The 25,217-nt window shown below is 36.3% G+C and overlaps 1 protein-coding gene across 1 annotated transcript in view; it reads right to left on the bottom strand.

The window, feature by feature from the left end:
- ST8SIA4 (ST8 alpha-N-acetyl-neuraminide alpha-2,8-sialyltransferase 4) overlaps positions 1–25,217 on the bottom strand; it is a 48,695-nt gene that overhangs the window by 6,597 nt on the left and 16,881 nt on the right. The window contains exon 4 of the mRNA XM_072359888.1: positions 17,544–17,837. Coding sequence (XP_072215989.1) covers positions 17,544–17,837 — 294 coding nt within the window. The remainder of the gene's footprint in view (positions 1–17,543; positions 17,838–25,217) is intronic.

Below are 25,217 nucleotides of genomic sequence, written 5' to 3' on the forward strand. Positions count from 1 at the left end.
AGGAACTTATTACGCTAGAAGAGTGTCACATTGTCATACCCCTGCAAAGCTTAGCACTGAGGTACTTGACACCCTGCTCATAGCTGTGGTGGCTAGGTATTCCAGAATGTGAGCAAAAGCTGAACTTTATATCAGAAATTAAAAATAAATAAATAGATAAAGTTGTTCTTCTAAACACTTGTGCCTCAAAACAAAACTGCTTGTACAAAGCATATCTCAACTGAAGACAGATAATTACTTCACTTAGCTACAAAACTTTGGTAAATGCTCTTATTTTCACACTATTATGGGTACAGTGGGTCTATGAAATTGTTGATCCTTAAGATCTAAGGAAGAAACAGTAGGAATGAAAGTGTGCACTATTATACTTTTATGAGAAATAATTTCAATGAAATGTCAAGTTTTCTATTAGGAAAATCCTCCTTTCTGAAGAAGTTGGTTGTTACTTGCATTTTCCATCTGCAAATAGCAAACTCTGGAAGAAAGGAAAAATAGGAGATAGGAAGCTTATGGAATAAAAAAAGAAAAGTGAATGTGCAATTTAAGCAATAAACAATACATATTTATTACAATTCTGCACTTAATCTACAGAAGTAGCTGGAGTACTTATCTATGTATATTTTTAAAAAGCAACTGCAATTATCTTTAAATAGGCTTTATACAAGAAAGAAAGATCTGATTTAGCAGCTGTTCCACATTAGATTTCACTAACGAAATTGTTGGCATTTCTCTAGAAAGTAACCGTGTGCTATCCTGCTCTAGCACATTCATAAAGAACCAAACTGTATTATAAAGTCTCACCCTAAATTTCAATTGCTGAGCTAACTGAAAATGACAGGAGTGCAGAGATGCTAGCCCATGCTTGTATAACTTTTCTTCCAAAATTGTAAGTTATTCATAGCACTAACAAGAGATGTCTCCAAGAGCTTCTGTGAAAAGAGAATTGATGCAGCTTCTAAAACATTAAACATGTCATAGTAGGAAAGTGATGTCTTTTTTCAAGACAGCTATGGTGTGACTGAAACTGAAAACTGAGGTTTCACTTTCATTCTGTGAGCAATGTATTAATGACCAAACAGGCAAAAAAACCTGTAATGGCTATTCTCACAGAAACTATAATTCACGTTATTTAGTACACCAGATGAGCACAAGTACTCTGAGAACATAAAACAAATTTCCAAGTCTATTTTGTATATAGATCAATTGACCATTTGGAAAATGCAGATGCATTTCTCTTAAGAGACATTAACAGTAAAGGCCCATCTTCACAGAAGTAACTTTCACAAGGATTTGTCAGGTGACCGACAAAGACACAGGACTGTGTTTAAAGATAAGGGCTGCAAAGGAGTTTACATATGAGAACAATGGCCTGCATTAAATTAGAGTTTTATTCACATGCTACTGGCCTGTCAGTTGTTTTGAACTGACTTGAAAATCTCATAGCAGCTAACATGCCAGAAGAGATTTCTTGATAAAATAGTTTAAACTCTTACATGAGTTATGCATGTGACATACAGACAACATCACTGAAATCAGATACTAACTTCCTTGCCTGATTAGTCTGGTGGCATTCTGTGATGGAGTGATGGTATGGGTAGAAAAAGGAAGGTCAACCGATGTTGTCTACCTGGACCTTTGCAAGTCCTTTGACACGGTCCCATACCACATCCTTATCACTAAGTTAGAGAAATATAGATTTGAAGGTTGGATATTTGGTGGATAAAGGGCTGGTTGGGTGGTTACAGACAGTGTTTTGGTGAACAGATCTATATCCAGGTGGAGGCTGTTCATGAGTGGTGTTCCCCTTGGGTTCATCTTAGACAAGTGCTATCTATACAGAAAATACAGGCTGCAGGACTGAGTGTACCCTCAGCAAGTTTGCTGATGCTTAGTGGTGCAGCTGATAAGGAACAACAAATTCCTGTTGAGATCCCGAAGCCAGAAGCAATCACTCTAGAAGAGCAGGCTCAACTGGCGTTTTCAGTCATCAACTGATCAACACAACCTTGGACAACCTGTCCACAGCAGGGGGTCGGAACTGCTTGATCTTTAAGAACCTTCCAACCCAAGCCATTCTATGATTCTGTATGATGTTATTTGGATTTCTGCTCCCCTGGAATTGGAAATTCACAAGCACTGGGGACAATCTGAATTTGCTCTGTGGGACAGGAAATCTGGTGCTGCGTATAGGATGTCCACATCATACAAAGATCTTTTCCCACCTGGCAACACACACTGAGAGCCCTTTTGCAGTCAGGGCATTAGTAAAAGTCTCAAAGAAATCTCCTAATGATTTTAACTAGCATGTTTGAAATGTTCTTTGAGGTCTCTCACTAAAACTAGCCTACTATACTCAAAAAAGCAACATAACATCTATTTTTTCCCCTCTATAATCAAAGAGATATCATTCTCTCCTCTGAGACTAAGTATGTCAGGAAATAAGATTATGATAAAAGGTGACAAATCTAAGCTGGGTTTGGTGCTCATCAGTAAAGAATGCAAGTATGTCAGTACAACAGCTATATCTTACTGTCATGCTTTGGTTGTCACTATGGAAAACAAAGTAAGTAACAGGAAAAAAAAAGCAGAAAAAGAAGTAAGTGTGCGCATGTGTGCTTGCATGTAAGAGTGAAATAGCAGTTTTGAATCAAAACATAATCTAGAAACGTTCTTATTTTCTGAACAATTGAGATCCAAACCTAAGCAATGCAAGAAGGGCATTTTAAATGTAAAAAGTTGAAGAATGAAACAGTTTATAATTCAGTGATACTATTAGCAAACTGGGCTTGAGGGACTTCTAGCTAGATACTACTAGAAGGATCATCTTATCAGTATTTTCTTCATATTCACTTATAATAACTGTCTTCTCATAGCCTTACTGTGTTGGCTGGCACACATACACATCCTGTAATGTTTTGTTAAGACTTCCTTAAACAAGTTATTTTGTAAATCTGAAAATCTGTCTTAGGAATCCTCAGGTTCTTAGCCCTGATCTGTTTCACATTCCCTTGTTAGCATCTAGTAGACACAGTTAGTTTTGTTTATTATTTGCAGTAGAAAAGAATTTTTTCCTGCTAGCCATTGATCTTCCACATCATTTATTCACTTTCATCTATCATTACCCACATAACATATTTTCAGCTCTGAGGGAAGATGTGTCTTCCCTTAACTTTCATACTCACTGAGCAACTCTCAGTCAGAACTTTTAAAATATGTCTAAGCAGACATTTTGCTGATGGAACCACATTTTGTTCCATCTGTGGTACACCTTAGTCTTCACATTGTGCTCAATTGCCTGGCATTTTCACAGGAAATCCTGAATGGGACTTCTCAACCTGCACAGTTAGGTTGCGGCTAGAGTTGATGATCCTTAAAGTCTTTTCCAACCTGAGCAGTTCTGTGATTATATCTACATACCTGTCCACCACCAGTCAGAATTCCCTGCTTCCTCAACCATTCAGCTTGCTCTAACATATATCTTCCTCCTGCTCTCACCTTGAAACACTTTGGAAAGTTCAAGGGAGTTCGTTCATGAAGAGGTTGCTTTGTTTGTTTGTTTTAAATACAGAATTCTTAATATTTTAATCAAAGTATTCTACAACTTCAAATTGATTAGTATTTCTTTCCTCTGAAAAATTGCAACAGCATGTTACTGGGGTACAACTTGCACTAATAATTCTGCCTTTCAGAAACCAGGAGAGCAAATATTCATATCAAGTAGAAAAAAGAAGAACTAGATTCCAATAATAATGTCTAACAGAAGGGAAAAAAACAGTGCAGCAAAACAATAATTAAAAATAATAAGCAAACAAATTTCTATCTCTTAGTTAAGGTCATAAAAGAAAACAAACAAACAAAAACATACGTATCTCTCTCTCTCTCTATAAATATATATATATAAAAGAAGAGAAATTAGAATATAAATTAGAGTGCTTCAAGATGCATTTTGCTCATAGCGTAAAATCATTTTGTTCTCAACTCCCCTTGAAGCCTGAAGTCAAAGACTAACATCAGCTCACAGTTGATACAGTAAATCAACGTGTGCGGTGCTACATGATTTGTTAAACTACACTCAATTATATAGAAGAAAATCCAACCTCTTGATTTAATCAATAAAATTTGAAGTCTCTCTCTTAGAAATTACTACATAAAATGCCCATTACAGGCATTTAGATTTTAACAGTACAATGAGATAGAGCAGATTAATCAAATACATATAAAAGCTATTGATTTTACCACAATATATCCCACAGCTGCTATGAATTAATCAAGCAGAAGAACCAGTCATCATACTAATAAAAGTAAACTACTTCAATATAATAAGGAGGTAGAAGTTACTCCCTAAGATAAAGATTCCACAAGACTTCAGACAGGTAAAAAACATTCTTTAAAGCCTGTTTTGAAGAACATGATTGAACAGAAATAATTTCTTACATTGCAACTTAATATACAGATCAGGAGAAGTGAGACATTGCCTTACAAAGTCCATAAAATATGAAAAACACTTTTAAACAATACACTGGATTCCACATTGTGGCTTTTCAATATTTAAAGGGAGCAAAATAACTTATAACATGAGTAGACAGTGATAGGACAAGGGGGAATGGTTTTAAACTAAAGGAGGGAAGATTTAAAGTTTTTACTGGTAGGTATGAGAACATGTTGCCCAGATACACTGTGGATGTGCCATCCCTGGAGGTGTTCAAGGCCAAGTGGGATGGGACCCTGGACAATCTACTACTTAGCTAGTGGCTGGCAGTCCTGACTGTCGCAGGGAGTTTGGAGCTGGATGATCCTTGCGATTCCTTCCAACCCAAGACATTCTATGATTCTGTGCCAAAGAATCAGTGTATTTAAAGAGCAAATGTTCATTTTTCACATTCTGTTAAGCTGTAGCTTCACGGCAAACAATGCCAACCATAATGCCAATTATCAGCAATCAAATGTGATCAGAGCTCTGCCAAGCCCACCAACTGCTTTCACAAGGACATGCAACAGACTGAGAAAAAAACGGTTTGAGTCACTACTACACAGGGTCATAAATTAACATGTGGTAACTATGAGAAAGGCTGCAGATTGCACTGATTAATTTTCCAAGCTATTTGCAACACAAACTCCCATGCTTTTTGAGCAAGGAGATTAGTGTTTGATTTTCTTCCAGAAAGACTTCCTGTATTTACATTGCTGTCCTCCCAGATCTGCCAACATGACAGTTTCCCGCATCAATTTGTCTTTTACACTACATATTTCAAAAACGAGTGTAGAAAACTATGAAAAAAAAAAAAAAGAAAAAGAAAAAAAAGAAAAAAAAGAAAAAAAGACAAGCCCCAAACCCAACATTTTGTCATGATTGGCCAGTATTTGAAAAAATAAAAATAAAAAAAAACATATGTGTCCTCTCTCTTTTTTATAATTTATTTTATTTTCTTTCTGTGGGTTTAATCTGTTTTTAAGTGCATGTATAAGGTATGCAAGCTACATGTCTGTTTTTATTAGTATTGTTAAAAAAGATGAAACACAAACCAGTCAGGCAGGTAACTGTAAAATTACATTAAATAATAATAATAATAATAATAAAGATTTGTGGATGAAATTCACAGTTAACAATTTTTGAAAAGAAAGAAAGTACTTGTCACTTTCTTGGTTAAAGCACTGGTTAAGCAGACAGTAATCTAATTCTAGACATAGTACAGTGCCAGTGGCTCTACTAAGCCATCATCAGCCATATAATTATCAACAATTTGAAGTAAGATCTTCAGTCTTGAGGTCAGGCTTTTCAACTGCCAGTCAACTGCATTATGAAATTAAAGTGTGTTTATTTCTTGGCGCATTTCCCAGATACTTTGTGCCTGTAACTTGCTTTACACATTACAAACAAGTTACATACATTGAAACAGAACCAGAAAGATAGATTTCCTCTTTTTCACCTCTGCTTCAGAGGATGATCACGGTACCAAAATAGCTTGGCAGTCCGATGAGCAGGAGACGGTCAGGCAAATCCTGTGCCTTAAAACAGCCCCTTCTGCATTACCCTTTTGAGTGAGCAGCCTACTGCTCTGTAAAGGGATTCAGTTGGGAAAAAAAAAAAAAAAAAAAAATCAGATGTTTAACACTAACAACATTGCAGAGCTGAGATTTACAAATGCTTTGGCCAAATTTTCCTCTAACTGCATAATCTCAAATTAGTTCTTCTCCATCACCAGAATTCATGCACTTCACCTCTTAACTGACTCAGCCTCTCCACTGACCCTTCAGATCTGTTCCTGTGTGAAGCATCCCTCAGCTCTCTAAAAAACTATACAGAGCATCATGTCCTCTACAAAAATCTCAAGATAAATCCTTTACCAGCAGTGGAAATCTCAGTGGTCATCAGTGGGTCAGTAAGTCAAGCCCTGCACTCTTTATGGCACCAGCTTACGCCCATCCCTTACAGCAGCCCCACAGTCTACAACAATGTTCACAGCTACGCCTGTGAAGATTCACGTGGCCATCCAGCCTCCCATCTGCTGCCAGTAAATATACCTCACTGTTCAAAAGGGAGAATACACTGCAGCATCAAAAGAAGTGCTCCTTCCTGGATCCTGTCTTTAACAGCCTTTGGGGCTCTCACCTTAGTGATTTTTAAATGATTACTAGCTTTGTAGAAGCTACAACAAAAAACTAACAAACAAAAAACCAAAAATCACCCACCCCCAAAAACACCTAGAACACTCAGTTTTATTTTCTAAAAGCTTCTTGACTTGAAGAGCAATATGCCACGGTCTACATTCTCTTTCTTGCATCTTCTTCTTTGTCCCTTACAGACTAACCATGAGAAGGGCCTCATCTGGAAAGTTCTTGCCAGCATGCACTATTCAAAGTTTGCAAACTCTGCAGATGAATTTTAGACTCTAGGAGCTGTCTGGAACATGAAGAGGAGGATACTACCCTTTTAGGCCTTCTGCATGCTACATGCTTCATCTGAAGATAAAGATTCTGACATTATCTAATGACTAAGACATGACACCTGTTGGTTTCAGTATGACTCCAGCATACCCACTACTTCCTCTCCTTCTAGCACGTCTGGTAACTGTGCCCTCTTTTATACTGAAGACAGGAAAACAAACAACAACAACAAAACAACACAAAACCCCATCAGCCTCCTAGATGTTCTGAAACCAGTAGCTGCTCTTATTCTCAGTAGGATCTTCTCTAGGATCCTTTTCCATGTCTTTGTTTGAAAGTTGTAAGAGAAAACAATTGCGCATTCTGGTTGGAAATTCTCCTGTATGTCTCTGCTGGTTAATAGAGCACAACTAAGATTAAAAAGAAATACAAGCTCTAGCAATAGCTTTCTCTAAGTCAATTCTCTTTGACTACTTCACTAAACACACGCTCCAAAGAACACAAACAATTACACTTGTGCCTACTAAAAACAGAATGGGAAATGTAAATAACTGTTTGCAATGCTTCTGAGGTATATCAAGTGTTTTCTCAAAAAAGAAATACTGAAAAGAAATGTAAAAATAAAAGTATTTTTACATTTACAAATACAATTTATATTCTTAACTTTTTTGTGGCCCATAAATTCACCTGCTGAAGATTGAAGGACAAATCTCAAAATCATTACTTCAGAGCAGCAGACACAATCTCTCAGTGAATATGAACTCACATACAACTTAACCTCCCATACATAACAAACATGTCTTCATTGTCTGTACAGGAGCATTAGGACAGCAGGACACCTGAGAACAGGATTCCAGGAATCAGCTGAAGGAGGTGCGCAAGACAGTGTACAGCAAGGCAAAGGCAAGGGGACTGGCAAGAGATTTAAACCTTACCCCCTGTGTGGTGAGCTTCTAACTGAACTGTGGTGTGTCAGAATTCTAACACCAAAAAACCACAATCCAGAACTGTCACCCGATTGGTCAACTGTTTTCTTTCCAAACATGTTCAGTGCTTAAAAACTCTGTTCACATTACAGCACTGACCTAACCACCTTGCCTTTCAATTTCACAAGTATACTGAATAAACAATGCTCACCCACTTCCCCATCTTGTAACTCACCAAATCTCTTAATTCCCTGATGCAAACCAAACAGACTAGAAGGCTTTTGCAGCCACTGAAAAACTCAGTCTTGCTTGATTTCACAAGTACTCACCCACATAGCTGCTCACTGCTCCCCAGTGGGGTGGGGGAGATGACAGGAAGAGCAAAAGTGTGTGATAACTCAGGCACTGAGATAAAGACAGCTTACTAGGCAAAGGAAATGGAAAAAAAATCTGGTTATGCATAGGTCATAATTCAGCACCTTCCACACATAGTCTAAAGGCTCAGACACTCAGTCTTTCAGCAGTGGCTGTTCTGGAAGACAAAAAGACATCCACAAACATATTTCAGTACTGAAGGTTTTTCATGCTTAGCATGGCTTTATGTAGGCACATGTGTTTGGTCAGCTCAGGTCAGATATCCCAGCTGTGCCTCTTCCCAGCCTCTTCTCCACCCAAGCCAGCTCAGTGTGGGGGAAGAGCAAGACAAGGAGAAGGCCCTGATGCCAAAACAGTGGTGTCCTACCAACAGTGATTTAGCCACCAGAACTGGCACAAGGCTACCGTGAAGAACGTTAAATTCACTCCAGCCAGATCCAGCAGTACACTTCACAAAGTGGAGGGAACATGTGCTTTGTCTTTTGTGTACCATCTAAGTACTCTGCTAAAAAAGAGATGGAGTATTTCCTCACAAGCAGACGTTGGTTAACTTTAAAATGCCTAAATTCTACTTAGCTCTGACCTGAAGCATTGAAGTCTTTCTCCATATAAGAACAAGAATCCAGGAACTTCAAACAAACCTGTCCAAGTATTTTTTGAAGAAGCTCACATTAACTAAAACAGCAGGCTATGACTGACATCAGCCCAAACTGCCCATTCATGCACTGGCACTACTTGTCCCAGCATATCACTTTGCTGAAGGACTGGACTGCTTATTCAGTTTAATAAACTATCCAATTATTTGACCTACAGTAAAAGCCTCCTCTTCCAAAACCTTCAGTTCGGAAAAATGTGGCATACACCGTTCCTTTTCTAGCTCTGTTTAAAGGCAATGGGACATCCAGAAGTATATCACAGAGCAAAGGAATCAGCAGAAGTACATGTATCCATTTTTATCTTCTCTATTGCTTTTTTTTTTTTTCTTTTTTTCCCTATGAAAATATGTAACGAAGACCAAAAAAGAAAAAGACTTAAGTCTTCTAAATTTTCTTTTTCTAACTATTTTTATTTCTTATTTAAGATGAAAAATCAGTTTGGAAGAGAGATGAATACATTTAGAACTAGTAGAATTTATCACATCATAATAACTCTCCAACTTGACTGAAAAATTCAGAATCATCCATGCAGGAAAATCAGAAGGCCATTTTTAGTCACAGCTTTTAAAACCATACCTGTTTGCTGATTTTCACTCTACTTAAGAAATTAACTAATCATATGATGAAATAGGTTACTGGCTAGATACTCTACATAACTGCTCCTCATCACAGAAGTTTATTAAGATGAAAGTTAAATACACAGATTTTTGAAAACTCTACCTAACCAATTCAGACAAAACAGAAAATAGCAGAACTGTAAGTTTCACCTTCCTTTAAAGAAATAAAAGTAAACCTGACTTCCTCATTCACACACGTATCATACAGAATCAACAGACAGCTCACTTCATGCATCAAAAGCACTGAGTAACTTCTCTCCATCCTATTAGCACTGTCTGCCAAACACAGCTCTTTATGGACTCTGTGGACCCCCTTTACAGTCTATGAAAACTGTTTCTGATTTGCTTTTCTGCTGTACATCAACAATTATTGTTACAGGAGCAAGATAAAGACAAATGGGAGTTAATTAATTCCACATTTTTTTCCCACTTTTTGAAAATGCAGAAATTAAAAGATGACATGCAAGAGCATATAAAACAATTGAAAAATAACAAATCAGTACCAAAATTGCTATCAAATGTAAACTTGTAAATACAGTGCATGAATAAACTATATGTAGTTTATCCCTTCCTTAGTTGCTAACAGTCATGCTAACAGCCACAAACTAAGTTTCAAAAACTTGAAAATAAGTGATTTCCTTACTATTTTTCATATAACCAAGTCTGCTGCTGTTATCTGCTTGATCACTAAAATTCAACCTTAGGAGAGTAAGTTTTACAATTCCTAAGTGCAGTAATTGCTCATGTTCAGGAACAGTGCAGTTGCCACAGCAAAAGGAAAACACACAAGAAACAACCCAGAGCTTCACTGTCAACAAATAAATAAGAATAAAGGTTATCTCCCTACAATCATGACCTGACTTTTCAAGTTCTACTTTGCTGAATGGACTAGACTATGGAAAATAGATTTATAAAAAGCATACACATAGGTCTCTTCAAAAGTCATGTCTCCTATTTATTTCTATGGAAACTAGAAAGATACAAAAAGCACAATAACATTATTTGTTGGAGAAAGTTCTCAGCTACAAAGCACTCTTCTTTCAACATAGTCACCACCACTGGCCATGCATTTTTGCCAACTACAAACATAAGCTCTCATGCCACACTCACACACAGTCCAGCTTTTTCTGTGCTCATATACACTGTTTGGTTTCCAGAAATGTTCATCAAACATCAATGAATGTTCGGTGGGTGTCATTTTTTCCGCAGGGAGGAACTTAGTGACACACCCTTGCTTCATACGCACTTGCACATCAGATGCCATTCTGTTAGGCTGCTGCTTTGCTGCCATCTGCCACATGGTAACAACATTTAACAGAATATTGGTGGGTAGGTTCAACTTCTACTTTCATATCACCAATATGTGCCTCTGATATTGTAAGTCAACATAATAAAATAGGAAGTGTTACTTTCAGAGCAGCCCTCCTATGTTCTGTTTCCCCTTTGTGCTCTCCCCTACTTCAACTTGATTTTCTCCCACTGAAGAAAGACTTATTTCTCTCAGAAGGCATCACATCTCATCTTTGCTAAACTTCCCCAAAACAGAAGAACAGAGGAGTAACTTTCATGGTAATGAAAGTTCATTGGTAACTTTCATGGCATGCAGGGCTCCAACAGCCCTGGCCATCAGCTGCTGGGTTGAGATTAGTTTGGGTGCTTTGGTGGTGTCTCAGCCTCATGAAGAGGAGTGCCACAAGCTCTTCTCACATTAGGGAAGGATCTTGAGACACGAAGAATGACTTCACATGATGCAAGTACTGAAAATCCAAACTGACTGGTGTCCCATTTGTTTGGGGAAAAAAAAAAAAAAAAAAAAAAAAAAAAAAAAAAAAAAAGACAGACAAAGCTAGCTCTACTACTAGGTTAGACCAAGCCAGAAGGATACTTGTGACACAAAAAACCACTATTCGTACACTCACATTTATGGAACACAGGAGCATAGTTCACTGGAAAGCAGAGAAATTTTATTTATTTATTTATTTTACCCTCACATATTCTGTATTTTTTTTTTCTGGTGTGATGGAAGCCTTTCTCATTTTATATTAAATCTGTTCTTTTATTGTCAGATTTCTTTTTTATTCTTTAATTTCTGCAGTGATTGCAATCCATGCAGTTCCAAATATCTTTTCTTTACGAACATATTTTAGCAGTAAGAAACAAATATGGTAGCAGTAAAGAAAGGAACTAAACTGTTTACAGTATCAACTGCTCACAGCAATTGTTTCTTTATTAGAGAGCTACTGGAGAAATATTTGATTTCTGCATGTTTCAGTTTCTCAGAGTACTTCTCCTGTATTTCCCACAGTTAAGGACGCCAGAGATGCGCTGAAGCTGTGCAAAAGGTCACTCCACTCAAACAACAGCTGTTTGCTTTCACTAACAAAGGGAAAAAGACTCTGCACTGAAATGCCCATAAATAGACGTGGCATACTTTTTACACAGGCACAACACAGAGATTGCAGTGGGAATTCTGCTGTGTTTAGCGTAGGATCAAGTCTAATACCATTCTCGTAAAGGCAGTAGCAAGGAGGAAGTTAGTGGAGCCCAAGCTAATCCCACAGGATGCCCACACAGCTGTTGCGTACCCCTAAGGCCGAAGGAATCTTCTGTGAAGCAGTTGCGATGATTTACCACTCTTGAGTGACTCATAGTTCATGGGATGACTCCAAAAGGAAAAAAGCCAAGAAAACATTCTCACACGTTAAGATAAATGTGAGAATTTTGTTTTGTGGAGACAGGGAGGAAACATGAAAAAAAAGTTCTCAGAAAGCTACAGAAGATAAAAGGACAGTGTTGGCAGGAGTGAGGGTGTTTCCACATCTTCAGCCCAAGTCTTCCAATATGCACCAGCAGATGTGGGCCCTGAGAGTTAACTCTGGCCTCCAGTGCATCAACAACGTGCCTAGCCTCAGCAGCTCTCCCTGCTTTCCCTGGGGAACTGAAAGACAGCACGAATGGCAAAAAAGCATCTGCTCGTCCTCTTTTCAGGTTTAGTTGTCTGCCGCCACCAGAAATAAACAAGAGCATCTGGACTCTGATCCCTGTAAGCTCAGTTCCTGTTTCCCTACCCTGTACTTCAGCATGGCTTCCAGTGGAACTCTGCTACTGCAACTAGATCATACAGACACACTCCATGCTTCAAAGAGTATAACACACCTGGAGTAGATCATTAAAAATAATCCTATATAATGAAAGTGTTCAGTATGAAATCTCAAATCTATTAATAAATCAAAGTTTCTGAAATTTGTTGCTAAATTCAATTAAAGAAAAAAAAAAAAAGTAATGCTGTTTATTCATCTTAATTACTTTATAATTAACCTTCCTAGCACTGGCATTAGAGAGCAAAGAATCCTTTTAATCAATTAAGCTCCTCATTTATAGATTCTACCTCCAACTTGAACTCAGTTTGGTACAAAGTACCTCAATTATTTTGTCAATAATGTGTGCACAATTACATTAAAAATTCCATTAAAAAAGCTTTTAGAAACACTTCAAAAGGAAATCATGCAACTGCCCCCCCAAACAGTTTCTAAATCCCATTTTTTAACTTGATAAACAAACTTTTGAAGTACAAACAAACAAGCAAAAAAATTATCACATGGAACTACCAATTCATCTTGGTATAAAACTGCTCAAGTTAGATAAATGTATACATCAGCCTTTTAATATTCATACTACTGGTTAAGGTACCAGTTGCCATGCTGGACAGTGTTTATATAATCTGTTCTCAAAACTCTGAGTCCCTCTGAGATTTCAGAGGAGAAGACATCATTCACCTGAGTTTAATAAGGCATGGAATCCTCATTCACCTGAGTTTAATAAGGCATGGAATCCACAAATATATATATATATATATGTATAGCTTATATATGTATATATATAATATATATATATATAAATTGCTTATATATATATGCTTTTATATATATATACACACACATATACATATATATGTGTGTGTGTATGTATATGTGTGTGTATATATATAAATATACATATATAAAAGCAATTTCTTTCCTAAACACCACATTACCCGTTTTATGACCCAAAACATGCAAGAATGGACAGAAAAAGTTTTCAGAACGTTCTGGGAATACAGACTTTATGCTAGTATGCGATCAAAACCAACTCCCAAACACTAAGCACTGCTCAGAAAATTGCTCTTATTTAAAAAAAAAAAAAAAAAGGACAGACTCTTAGTGATGCTTAGTGATGTAAGAGACTGCAGCAAAACTGCTTTTATTATTTATAAGAGCACACAGAGTTTAGTGACACTGGATTAGAACAGCAGTCCAAGGAAACTACTGTCCTGTCTTTGGAAACTGACTATTACTTATGCTCTAGTGACTAATGAAGGAAGAATCTAATTTGCTTTAACAATGTGGCAGTGTGATACATACAAGAAGAACAGAGAAAATCCTTTCCAAGCCTTACGGCCATCAGCCTGCATCCTTCAGCATTAAAGATCTCTATTACTACTTAGTATACCAGACTGAATTTATAAGAATTAGTTATTACATTATTCAGCACACAATATACTACATTTGTGTGTTTTTCATAAAATTGTAGGTGGGTTAAATAACTCCATATCAATTTACATTTACACAAGCAATCTGTTCTTCAAGGAAAAAAAAAAATAATTCAGAACTGAAACCTGTTAGAGTAGACATATGCTCTTTATAGTCAGTTTTCAGACATGCAGTACAGAGTTGTATATTTTTGGATTATACAGACCTGTAGCTTCAGTGTAATGTGTTTCAAATACAAGGCTCATTTCACCCAGCTGAATTATAAGGATGTGGTATAGCCCTTGAAACAAAAACGAGCATGGCTAGTTAAGTTTTCAAAAACAGCTAAGGGACTATTTTAGCTTATTAAAGATAAAACTGCACCTTTTATTCATCTCCATAAGCATATACTTTCAAACTAAGTATGCTAGTTCAGTACATCCTCCTGATATTATGTCTTTGGCACAGTTTAATAAAATTCTCACTGTGCTTTAGTTACGACGTTAGGATGGTTTAAAAATGTAGGAAGCACTATTTGAACCATACTGACTTTCCTGAGTGATTCTCTTATCACTGAAGTCTAAATTAAAGTAGTCCTAACTACTTTCATATCAATTATTATTTAATTCAAAATATGGCCACTCAAAGCCAGAATGCTTTGGTATTTCTAAGACAAGAGAAGGAAAATAAGCAAATTTTTATTTGCATGAAAGTGAAAAGGAACTTGAGGATGTTATGAATAGAAAGAGAGGACAATGACTGCTCCAAGTATTTGTAAATTAAGAGATCATTACACTGCACTGGAACAAAGATGCAAATATTTGAGAGCACTTGCACTCTACACAACAGAAGTTGCAAACATACATGCAAGTCATTTCCTTATGTATAGGAAGACAATCGACAGAACACAACTCCAGCAATTCATATTTCCTTATCATTCCTTTACCAATAACTCAAACGTCATGTCCCTCTTATGACTTAAGACACTGAAAGACATAAACATAAGCCTTACAATCTCAATTTGCGTGTGCTCAAACACCCTGTTAATAAGAACAGCCTGCACAGCCCTTGCAGTGCTTTAACGCAGTTCTTGTGGGTAGATTTCCTGTTTTCTCATCCAACTAAAAGCTGTTTTCAGGTTGTGTTTATTTTATCTTTTCTGTTTTGCAGCATCGTGCAAACCTCCACAGGTCATCACTGTTTACTTTGTGTGGTCACAAAGACTTACACTTGCAAACACAAAGCTTCAAAACTATCAAAACCAGACAAAAATGGTTCAGATTCATAAAACAAGGACTGTTTCAGATGAGTATGTTTTAGGAACTGTCTCTTCATAAGCTTACTGTAGATTAGAAATAGATATGAGCATCACAGAATACAGTACTATGAATATTTTACTTAAAAATATGTAAATAAATTGCACATGCTGCTTTAAATGGCAATGGGGTTATCTGCCCTTTAGTTTCAAACTGAACTTAACACTCATAGCTTGCTTAAATTCTCCCAAGTCTTACTGTTCAAAGTGAACTGATTTAACAGTTGGTTCAGTTGCAGAAAATATTAATTTTTAGCTCAAGCACACTTCAATTTAAAAACTTTTTTTTTTTGCTCATTTGTCTCTCATACTGCCATGATATTCCACTTAAAATAGAAATCAAACACATCTTAGAAAGGTTTAATCTGATCTATAAGGAGATGACACTCACTCCTTAAATTTAACCTTGTTGTAATACAACCCTTATTATTATGGACTGGTGTTGTAAGTCTGCCTTCTGTAAAATCTAAAGAGTATACCAAATGTGTTATTGCTAGCTGCATCACTTCCAAATTTGACTCATGAAGACACATTCATGTCATGCATTGCACTTTATGTAAAGTCAAGGGTGAAATCAAGGACAAATTTATCTTCTAATTTCTGTCTTCTTATTCTGTTCTTATTTTAATTACAAGAAAGAATATTAAAGCATACTTTATGATATCGAGTTACCTCCCAGAAGAAGAACAAAGCAGCGAAAACAACCTGATAAAAGAACAAAGCCTGAAAGTGGAGGGCCTAGTGGTTAGAGCACAGATTCAATGGATTTGTGTCATCACATCAGATGACACCAATAGGTAGAACCAGAAATACAGTACAGCCTAAATTTTCAATCAGCAATTGTGATGGCAGAGTTTAAGTTATTTTTACTTCAGAGAGGCAACAAAGGTACAAATTCTTGGAACCCAGGCCCTCTAGAGGGGCCTTAGGATGGGCAACTGACAGACAGTGCTCTGAATTACAATTCATACATGATAATTTTGCTTAGACTTGACACATGGGAATGAGAACAGCTGCTTGTAATTTGCAAGTGAACTTATTTATTTAGATTTATACACACATGCAAAGCCCACTGCACTTATCTATGCGCTATAGGCACTTTGAAAACTTAAAAATTCAACACAATCAAGGCCCAAAAGTAACTAAACTGTAACTGTACAATACAAGAACTATCCACCAAAGAACTAAGCAACACAGTGAAAAATCAGTGAAATCCCAAAAGGGACAGTGATTTCTTTCTGTGCCAGAATTATACCATATTCAGAACAGAGCAGTCAGTCTATCTGGGACATGGCAGAAGAGGAAAAACACACTCAAAAGCTCTAATACCCCATAGAACAACATATTTCTAAGCTTTATTCTCATGTTCTCATACTACATAAGGCTATCAGATGAAACATCCCCTCTGCTCCTATCTTCTGCTGCTGTAACACAGCAAACTTTTTAGGCAGATGATAAGTAATTGCTGTGCAAGCTTTAAGACATCTCCCAAAGCTCCATGAATTGGATAGGTCAAGGAACAGAAGCTAAATATTATCACACTGTTGTAATTCACATAATAAATAGATATTGCACTACAATATTCTGAGTGTTTTTCATACATAGCCCTATATACTCTTACTTGCAAAGGAGCCTTCAACTAAGCATTTTGTTTGATTATGAGGCTGGAAAAAACCAAGCCACTGCACAAAGTGTGAACATGCAACTTTTTAGTCAATACTCTTGAACTGACAAAACACTTGGCTGAATTTAAAAGGAGAAACATTGCTACAAAATCTTAGGCATTTTGGGAAGGAGCTCATTACTTTCACATCTGCCAGACTTCATTATCTACATGGTTGTTTCCCTACTGCCAACATGTTACCTAAATTTATATATTTGCTCCATAATCTTGCCCCAAAGAAGACAAGTGGCACTTTTGTTGTCCTCTGATTTGTTAAGAATAGAAATATTCTTTGAATCCTGTCTGTTTTTCATCAATTTCCAAATATAATGAGCATAAAAATACTTTGCATATAAAAGCAGAACAGAAATGATATTTTGCTATCACATTTCAATTGTTTGCATTACAGTAGGCTAAATGAGTGGATGACATTTATTGCCAAACAAGCTTATTTCATCATAAATGCAATCCATGACAACAATAGGGGAAATATGCTAATCGTTTTAACAATTTACGAGGTCTTTTTTTCTGGCTGCTAGAAATTCTAGTTATGAGTTTCATTGTGCCAAGGACAGACCAGTCTTTTCCAGACACTTACCCTCTGACAGCATGAATAAGTCTCAGTGATGGATAGGCGGTTCGCACTTTCAATTTATTCTTAAGGATTAATGCATTAACCCACTCCACATGCTTCTCTCCGCCTTTGACCATGAAAGCAGGGATCCAAAGGACACTGTCATTCAGCATGGATAGTCTATGCACAAATTTTTCTCTGTCACTCTCATTCCGAAAGCCTCCGAACGCTCTTTGTACAACTGATGGGTTCATGGTAATAAAATCAGATTTATTTCCCACATCTGCAGCAAACTCCACCACGGGAGCTAGATTGCACCTGAAGAGGAAGAAATTAATGGAAAAAATGAAAATAAATATGAAACATTAACTCAGAAAAATGTATGCATGAAGGAAAGGCTAAAAATGAACATGCAAGCCCATTTCAATTGACATGAGGAAAAAATACCAGTGATAGTGTGATTGTACATAGCATTTTGCCTACATTTTCAGACTTAAAAAAAAGAAACCCACAACATTGAATGCAACTAGGTCAGTGAGAAAAGACTTTTTTGTGCATCTGAAAACAGTATCATCATGCTTTAAAAAGCATAGCTTGGAGTATGCCTTGTAACACCTATTACCTTTCATTAGTGCTCATTTCTCATCTTCTTGCTACCAGTAACTCACACACTTACAGGAAATCATGTCAGCCAATTTAGGTGCAATTTATATTCTCACTGCCTTTTTGTTCAGTTCAGTATTTAAGTACAATTGACAAATTAAATGTAGCTCATGTTAAAAAGATTTCTGTTGTTTTAGAATATCACTGCAGTTGATTAGATGTTTTGAAATTTAGTATTTTTATTTCATTTTGAAATTAAACTTCTTTGGAAAAAAAAATTTAAAAAATCACATTTCCATTCTGCCAAGATGTCTTATGCTCAAACCTTGTCCAACCTGCAGTAATTTTGTCGCTCTCATCAGGCCTTTACTCATCAAATATTTTCAACTCTATCATATAAATATGTGCACCATAAGTAGGAAGCCCTTCCCAATGGGCAGAACAAGAGGCTTGTGTATGTACTTCAGAAGCTACCTATGATTTCAGAGTTAGACCTGTCTAAGACAAATCACCTCCGGAACATCTTCTGTGAATTCATCTCTAGTTGGTGTGTACCACCGCAGCACCTTGACACAGTATTTTCATGATCTGGAAAACTTTTTAGCTGAGTGAAAGGATGCTAAGTGATGTCAGACCTAAGTCCTTTAAAACATTTCCATGTTATTATATTCCAAGCATAATGTCGTTCCACTAGTTCTGCAATTATCTTCTGACACAATGAACTTATTACTTAAGCTTAATCTTTTAGCATCTTCTAATGGTCAGATACTCATGTGATATAAAAATAACTCAGCATGGTGATAAAGATTAACACCCATGATCTAGGCCTTAATAACAATACTAATTCCCCCAGAACAACACTTTATTCTGTAATTATCAAGTGAAGTGTTGCAATCATCTTCAGAAATAAATGTTCATAAGGCTATAAGCCCTACATATTCTGAAGGGATTCAGTTGTCCAAGTTTCTCATGACATGGAAGCAGATGTAAACTTTCCTGGAAAATGGATTTACATTTTTCTATAACTTTACACATCTGCTTGACAAACTTCCTTCATGTATTACAGACAAAGAGAAATACCTTTTAGAAAATTTTATTCAGGGTATACATTTTCTCCCACTTACTTCAATAGCTTTGAGAATTTCTAATGTCTCTAAAAACATCAGTGTATAAACCTATAACCTGCAGTTTTTCGGCATAGTCTCAGCTACATATAAAGGACAGAATCTATTACTGACAAACATGAGACAAAGTTTGGCATTGCAAATCCTGTTCTCTCTGTTCAACTTAAGGAACTTACCTTGTTTAAAAACCAGTGTGTTATATGAAAGGTGTGCAAAAATAACGTAGGCCAAATGGTTCTAACACAATTCTTTGTATCTTTTGACAGTTCTTATTCTTACTTGTCAACAGAATCAGAGCCTACAACATTTTTCCAGTTTAGAAGTGCTTGCGGCCTGGGAGCACCATCTCAGCACAACGTCACCCAAAACCTAACAACAGAAAGTCAACACATGCCTACCAAATAGAAGGTCTACCTATACTTCATTTTAAAACTCCTTTATCGCTCATATACGTCATGTCTGTATTTTAGAAAGGTATGAAGCATAACATATCTAGCAGCATAAATTCTTAACTTTTACATTCAGATGTTTCAAGTACAACTTCAGAAAGCAACAAGCAACCCAAATGTACTTAGTAACAATTCTGTTGTCCAAAAGCAGTTTTTGGTTTTTTTTTTTTTTTCAAATCTTAGTCATATGCTCTAAGCTTTAAGGTTTCAAATTAGGCACTTATTATAAGACTAGAGGCAGGGAAGACATTTTGTTTTTCAAATGCTGAGCAACTTTCAGCATTTGGTCTTTTAAAAAATTCAAGTATATAAATATGTATAAGTAGTAGTGCTGACATTTAAAATAATGCAGTAACAAAATGCATCTGAACTTTGTAAGACTCTTTGCAAAGAAGTAACTAGATGCTGTTACCCCTTCTCTGCTGTTATTTTAGTAGAACATAAATAAATACAAGACAAGCTCTACAATATTTCTAGCTCAGTTAAAGAAACAAAAACCACCGTATTAGTTGTAGCCCAACAGTTTATATGATTACTCATGCTAAGCTAAGTATTATTTATCAGAGGTTACATCCTGCAAATAATGATTCTAGTGCTCATTAAATCACATGTCAATATTCAATACCTTTTTTTATATTTAGATACAAAGCTGGAAAAAATACAGTAATTCTTCAGAAAAGAAATACTTAATGGAATCATTATTTCAGATGTGTCTCCACATGTGTACAAAACTTCAGGTAATTGTAACATTTACCCTGAACTGCTTCAAGGTAATACATATTTCCAGATTACTTCCAGAAAACTTTATAGATAAGTACATTTCAAAGCTAATAAAACTGGCTACCGTGTACTTGTCTTCAGACTTGAGTATGTGTAAATAACTTCCGTTACGTGCTTTTGAGTTTTATCTTGAATTCTAATGCATCTTTATGAGTTACCATAGCTTCAAGCAACTGTTGAAAATTTAGAGTTAATTTTGCTAGCTGACATCAATAATCTGCCATTGACAGTTCTCACGATTCTTCCATGAAAACATCCTATACATAGACTCCTATACTTGTCTTCTGTCAAGTCACGTAAGAAGTCTATTATTTGAACAACTTTGAAACAGGCAATGCAATATCCTTCCCTGCTTATTTAGACACAGAACTCCACGTACATCCACAGAAGTAAAAAGGAGGTGAGAGGTGAGTGGGGCACCTCAGCTTTGACATTAAGTACCTAGGATTCTGTATGCAATAAATAAACTTTTTGTTTGTTTGTTTTTCACTATGTTGCCACCGCTATACCAAATCCATTAGAATAAATAGAAGAGTATCTTTACTGAGCTTCCTCTTTCTCACATGCTGCATTACTGATACCTTGCAGCTGTTATTTAAAATTTGAGCCCCCCAAAACATTTTTCTGCAACATATCTTCCACCACATATATACATTTTCATTCTAAAAGTACTTCTTTGTTGCCTTCACCTTAGACAGTCCAAATAAGTGGACTGCAGATCAGATTTGGGTAAACAAACTTTACAACAAAGTTACCAATATTGGGATGTTAAGAACAGGTTGGAAATAATAGTTACATGCAGCACAGAAAATCAAGCTGGTCAATTACAATAGTAGCTGTAAACACCAATGCTGCTTATTTCTTCCCTTGCACTCAGATAATGACTACTCACTTGTTCTTGTAATTCTTCTAAGCACTTTTTCTACAGTAGAAGTGTTCAGAAGCTGGTCTAATGAGACAAAATAAAGCTGGGAGAGGGAGTTAGGACTAAACCAAAGAGAGGCAAGGCTCATTATGATAGAATGTGAGACAGCAGCACAAAGCACCAAGGGAGGTTCAGACTGGATATGAGAAAAAATTATTTATTGTAAGAGTGGTCAAATCTAGAATGGATATCTTAAAGTGGTGGTTAATCTCCATGCTTATCAGTGTTCAAGATGCACCTGGATAAATTGGAACTCTGTGAATATGAGTTTACAGAGGTCATTTCTTATTGCAGATCAATTAGTTTTCTAAATTTAGGTCCTTAAATCAACTCTTATATTAGAAATTAACTTCCTTCCTTTCATTTTATTATTTATTATTATTTTCTAAAAATGCTCCAAGGAAATGCTCCAATGTTAAAATGTTAAACTTTATTACTTATGTAAGGTATTCAGTACTGTGGCCCACCAGCAATTGTGGCACAGGTGCTACTTAGTGACAGAACAAGTTCAGCTTCATAAGAAAATATATGTTTCTGTTCTGTTCCCAGAACAGGCTGACTGACACTGTGGTCAAGCACAGCCCCTTCCAGCACCTGAAGTTAGGTGAAGCCAAAAAGAAAATGCGGCCACAAGAAATCAGACCTACTTCAAGGATCTCCTGAGATAGAGGCTACTCACGTCTACGGGAGGCCATCCAAATTACTGAGGAAGTGTATTTGTAGACTGCAGTTGTTAAGCATTTTGACGCTAAAGAAGGAAGAGAGAGAAGGAAAAAAAGAGTGCCACATTTAAAAGCTGGAAATAGTCTAATGAGCTAGTGATGACACATTCAAAGGAAGTGTTTTGTTTTGAAGTAAGGTCTGTTTAACTGGCAACTTCTCTTTCAACAGATCTAATTTCTTGTGCATCCAGCTCTACTGGCACAATGGTTGTGCTCCAAGCAAGGCACAAAAAATGAGTACTGACACACAAAAGCTAATGCTTAAAAACAAACAAATAAAATAGTTATAAGATATAAGTAAATTACTACTCTCAAACTTATGCTTCTGACAAACTTATAACTGTTTTTTTCCTATCAATTTCAGGAACAAAACAGAAGAAAAAAAGATACTACCACTGTCTTCTCAGATTAAGATTAGAGGAGACACAGAGAAATTTCAGCTATGTTCCTGAAATGAGAAATCACATAACCACCGTATGGTTGGAAGGTCTGTCATTTTCCTTCTTTCTGAACAGAGCTGCTAATTGTCTGCTGCTCACATCACAATTGCCCACAAAACTAGGACATCAGGGAGGAAGTGGGACAGATTATCTTTCTCCTAACACAGGATCAAACAGCAAATCTATTAAATGACTAGAAGCTTTTTCCATCTCAAATTCACTAAGCATGAGACTGGACAAGGCAAGAAAAGAAAGTTAAGTGGCACTGGAAAAACAAGAGCTTGGTTCATCCACTAAAATACCATTAGTGACAGTGGCAAAAATTTTCAGTTTACCCAGACAATTCTGGGTAAAAGGATTTGTAATACATAAACTGTGCACCTCAATCCAAAAGAAGCAATTAAATAACTGATATCCTGTGACGGTTGCTCCTTGCTAGAGCAGGTCTATGGCAGTCAAACAACTTCATGTAACATGTCTTAACTATTTCAGGTCTGTTCTCCATATACACAAACTAAAATGAAAGGGATTTGTCTAGAAGTAGTATCAACTGGAGTAAACCCACAAGATTTTGCTACTTATTTCCATAGTTTATTTAACAAAAAAACTACAAAACTCTAGTTGGCACCTACGTTTGAAAAGGTTCCACAATAAAGTCCATTAAAGATTGGGAGGAGAGGTGAGAAGATAGGAAAGGGAGAATGAAGAGAGGATACAACATATGCAGTTTACTCTTAAAGTAATGCATTTATTTCCATGGAAGCTACATCAGGAACAAAGGTTACAATAACATCACTTGAGATAGATAATATACCTAACAGAGTTCTGGTCTCTGACCTCCAGTAGGAAAAAGTGTAGACAAAAGGAAAGTAAAATGTATCACATTTAACTCTCAGATGTGAACAGCATCCAACCCAACAGCTATAGAAACAGCTGAAAAGAGCACCACCTGAAGAATAGGTCCTGAAACAGAACTGCACCATTTGAACATTAAAAATGCAATTGGATGAATTGCGTAATATTTCCATTCTTATTTATTTTATGGAATCAGTGATTTGGGAAGGATTCAGAGCCTTTTCTGGGCATGGCAGCAATATGTGCTTTGCTTTAGCTTTCCATTACAAAAGATTTGGAGGTGCAAGAATCATTAGGGTGTAAACAAACAAAGAACAGAAGGGATATGAGAAACAGGAAATTAGTGTAGTAGTAGTATAGACATCATAGGTTTTTTATCATTACTACTATTAGAGAAGAGCCCCTCTGCTTACCATTTTAACTAGACGTGTCACATTTTCTGCTGTCAAAGCAAGCATCACTTTGCTAAACTTGTGGTACTAATCCATTTTATCCTGGCAGAAGACATGTCCCTAGACTCTTCATTTCTGACATTACAAAAACAAAGGAAGTCCCCATGTGATCAAGTAACTAAAAAAACAGACCACTTAGAAATGTCCAGTAAAGACAGTAAATCTGCTTATGCTGATATTACATTGCTTACAAGAATGGCTCCTATTTATGCCCTTGCCTAAAGAAAAACTGCATCGTTTTACTTGTAAAATTTGTAGGATTGCAAGAATGCTTATTATTTACCTCTAGTAAAGATGTCTATTTTTAAACATCCTTCTAAATTTAAGCATTCTAATTACCTCGTGTCTTTGTTGGATAAATGTTCTTTGAGAGGCACTGTTAAACAGAAGGCTGGATTGTGTCAAAGAAAGATGGCCAGTTATTAGCAACTTTGGATGACTTTCAAAGATACTAACTAATATACACCTGACAGCATCTGGCAAAGCGCTAGGTATTGACTACATCTTTACTCTTGATAAGGCATATCTTCTCTTATTCTTTGTCCTCACTAGTTATTACCAAGATCTTCAAATCACCTTAATAGAAAGATTAAAATTTAGGGTATTGTATCCTTTTCGATTCCACAGATTTTCACCACCAGCTTAATCATAAAATTGGTGTTGGATCTACCATTAAAATGCCAGTTCTAAGAAACAACTCTCTCTCAAACATAAATACCTTTGTTTTAGATTTCATAAAAGAAAAAGAGCGTACATTACTATCAAAACCACCTGGATCATAAATTTAACTCCAACAGTACAAATTACTTTTTGTAGTCCTTAGATAACAATGCACTCATCATCATGAGATACTGCAACAGTTTTGTTCATCTGTCAGCATACCTAGCTGCACTCATGATTTTCTATATACATACACTAACTGCTTTTTCAAAACAATGCTAGGCAGTGAGTAGAATTAGTACATAGTACTTCTAGAAAAATGAGCTGAAGGAAAACACAGCAACAGGCTGCCATGCTACAAACACCAGAATCCCAACAGCCGGAGGTGAGTGGTTACCAAGTGCATTAGTGTTATTAGATCATGCAATCATATACATTGTGTATAACTCTTTTTTTTTTTTTTTTTTTTTTTTTTTAATTTAAGAACAGGAATGTAGGAAATTATAACCCTGAAGCATGCTTTGACTTTAGTTTGAAATAAAAGGAATTTTCCATTCTCTACTTTAAACAGACACATGGCATACATCACATACACTACAACACATTACAATACATTAAGTTAACCATGGAGAATCTGTGAACTTTTGAAAACTTTAAAGTCTGATTTCTACACCAAAAACTTCTCCGT

Source organism: Excalfactoria chinensis, chromosome Z, assembly GCF_039878825.1.
Source record: "Excalfactoria chinensis isolate bCotChi1 chromosome Z, bCotChi1.hap2, whole genome shotgun sequence".
NCBI lineage: Eukaryota > Metazoa > Chordata > Aves > Galliformes > Phasianidae > Excalfactoria > Excalfactoria chinensis.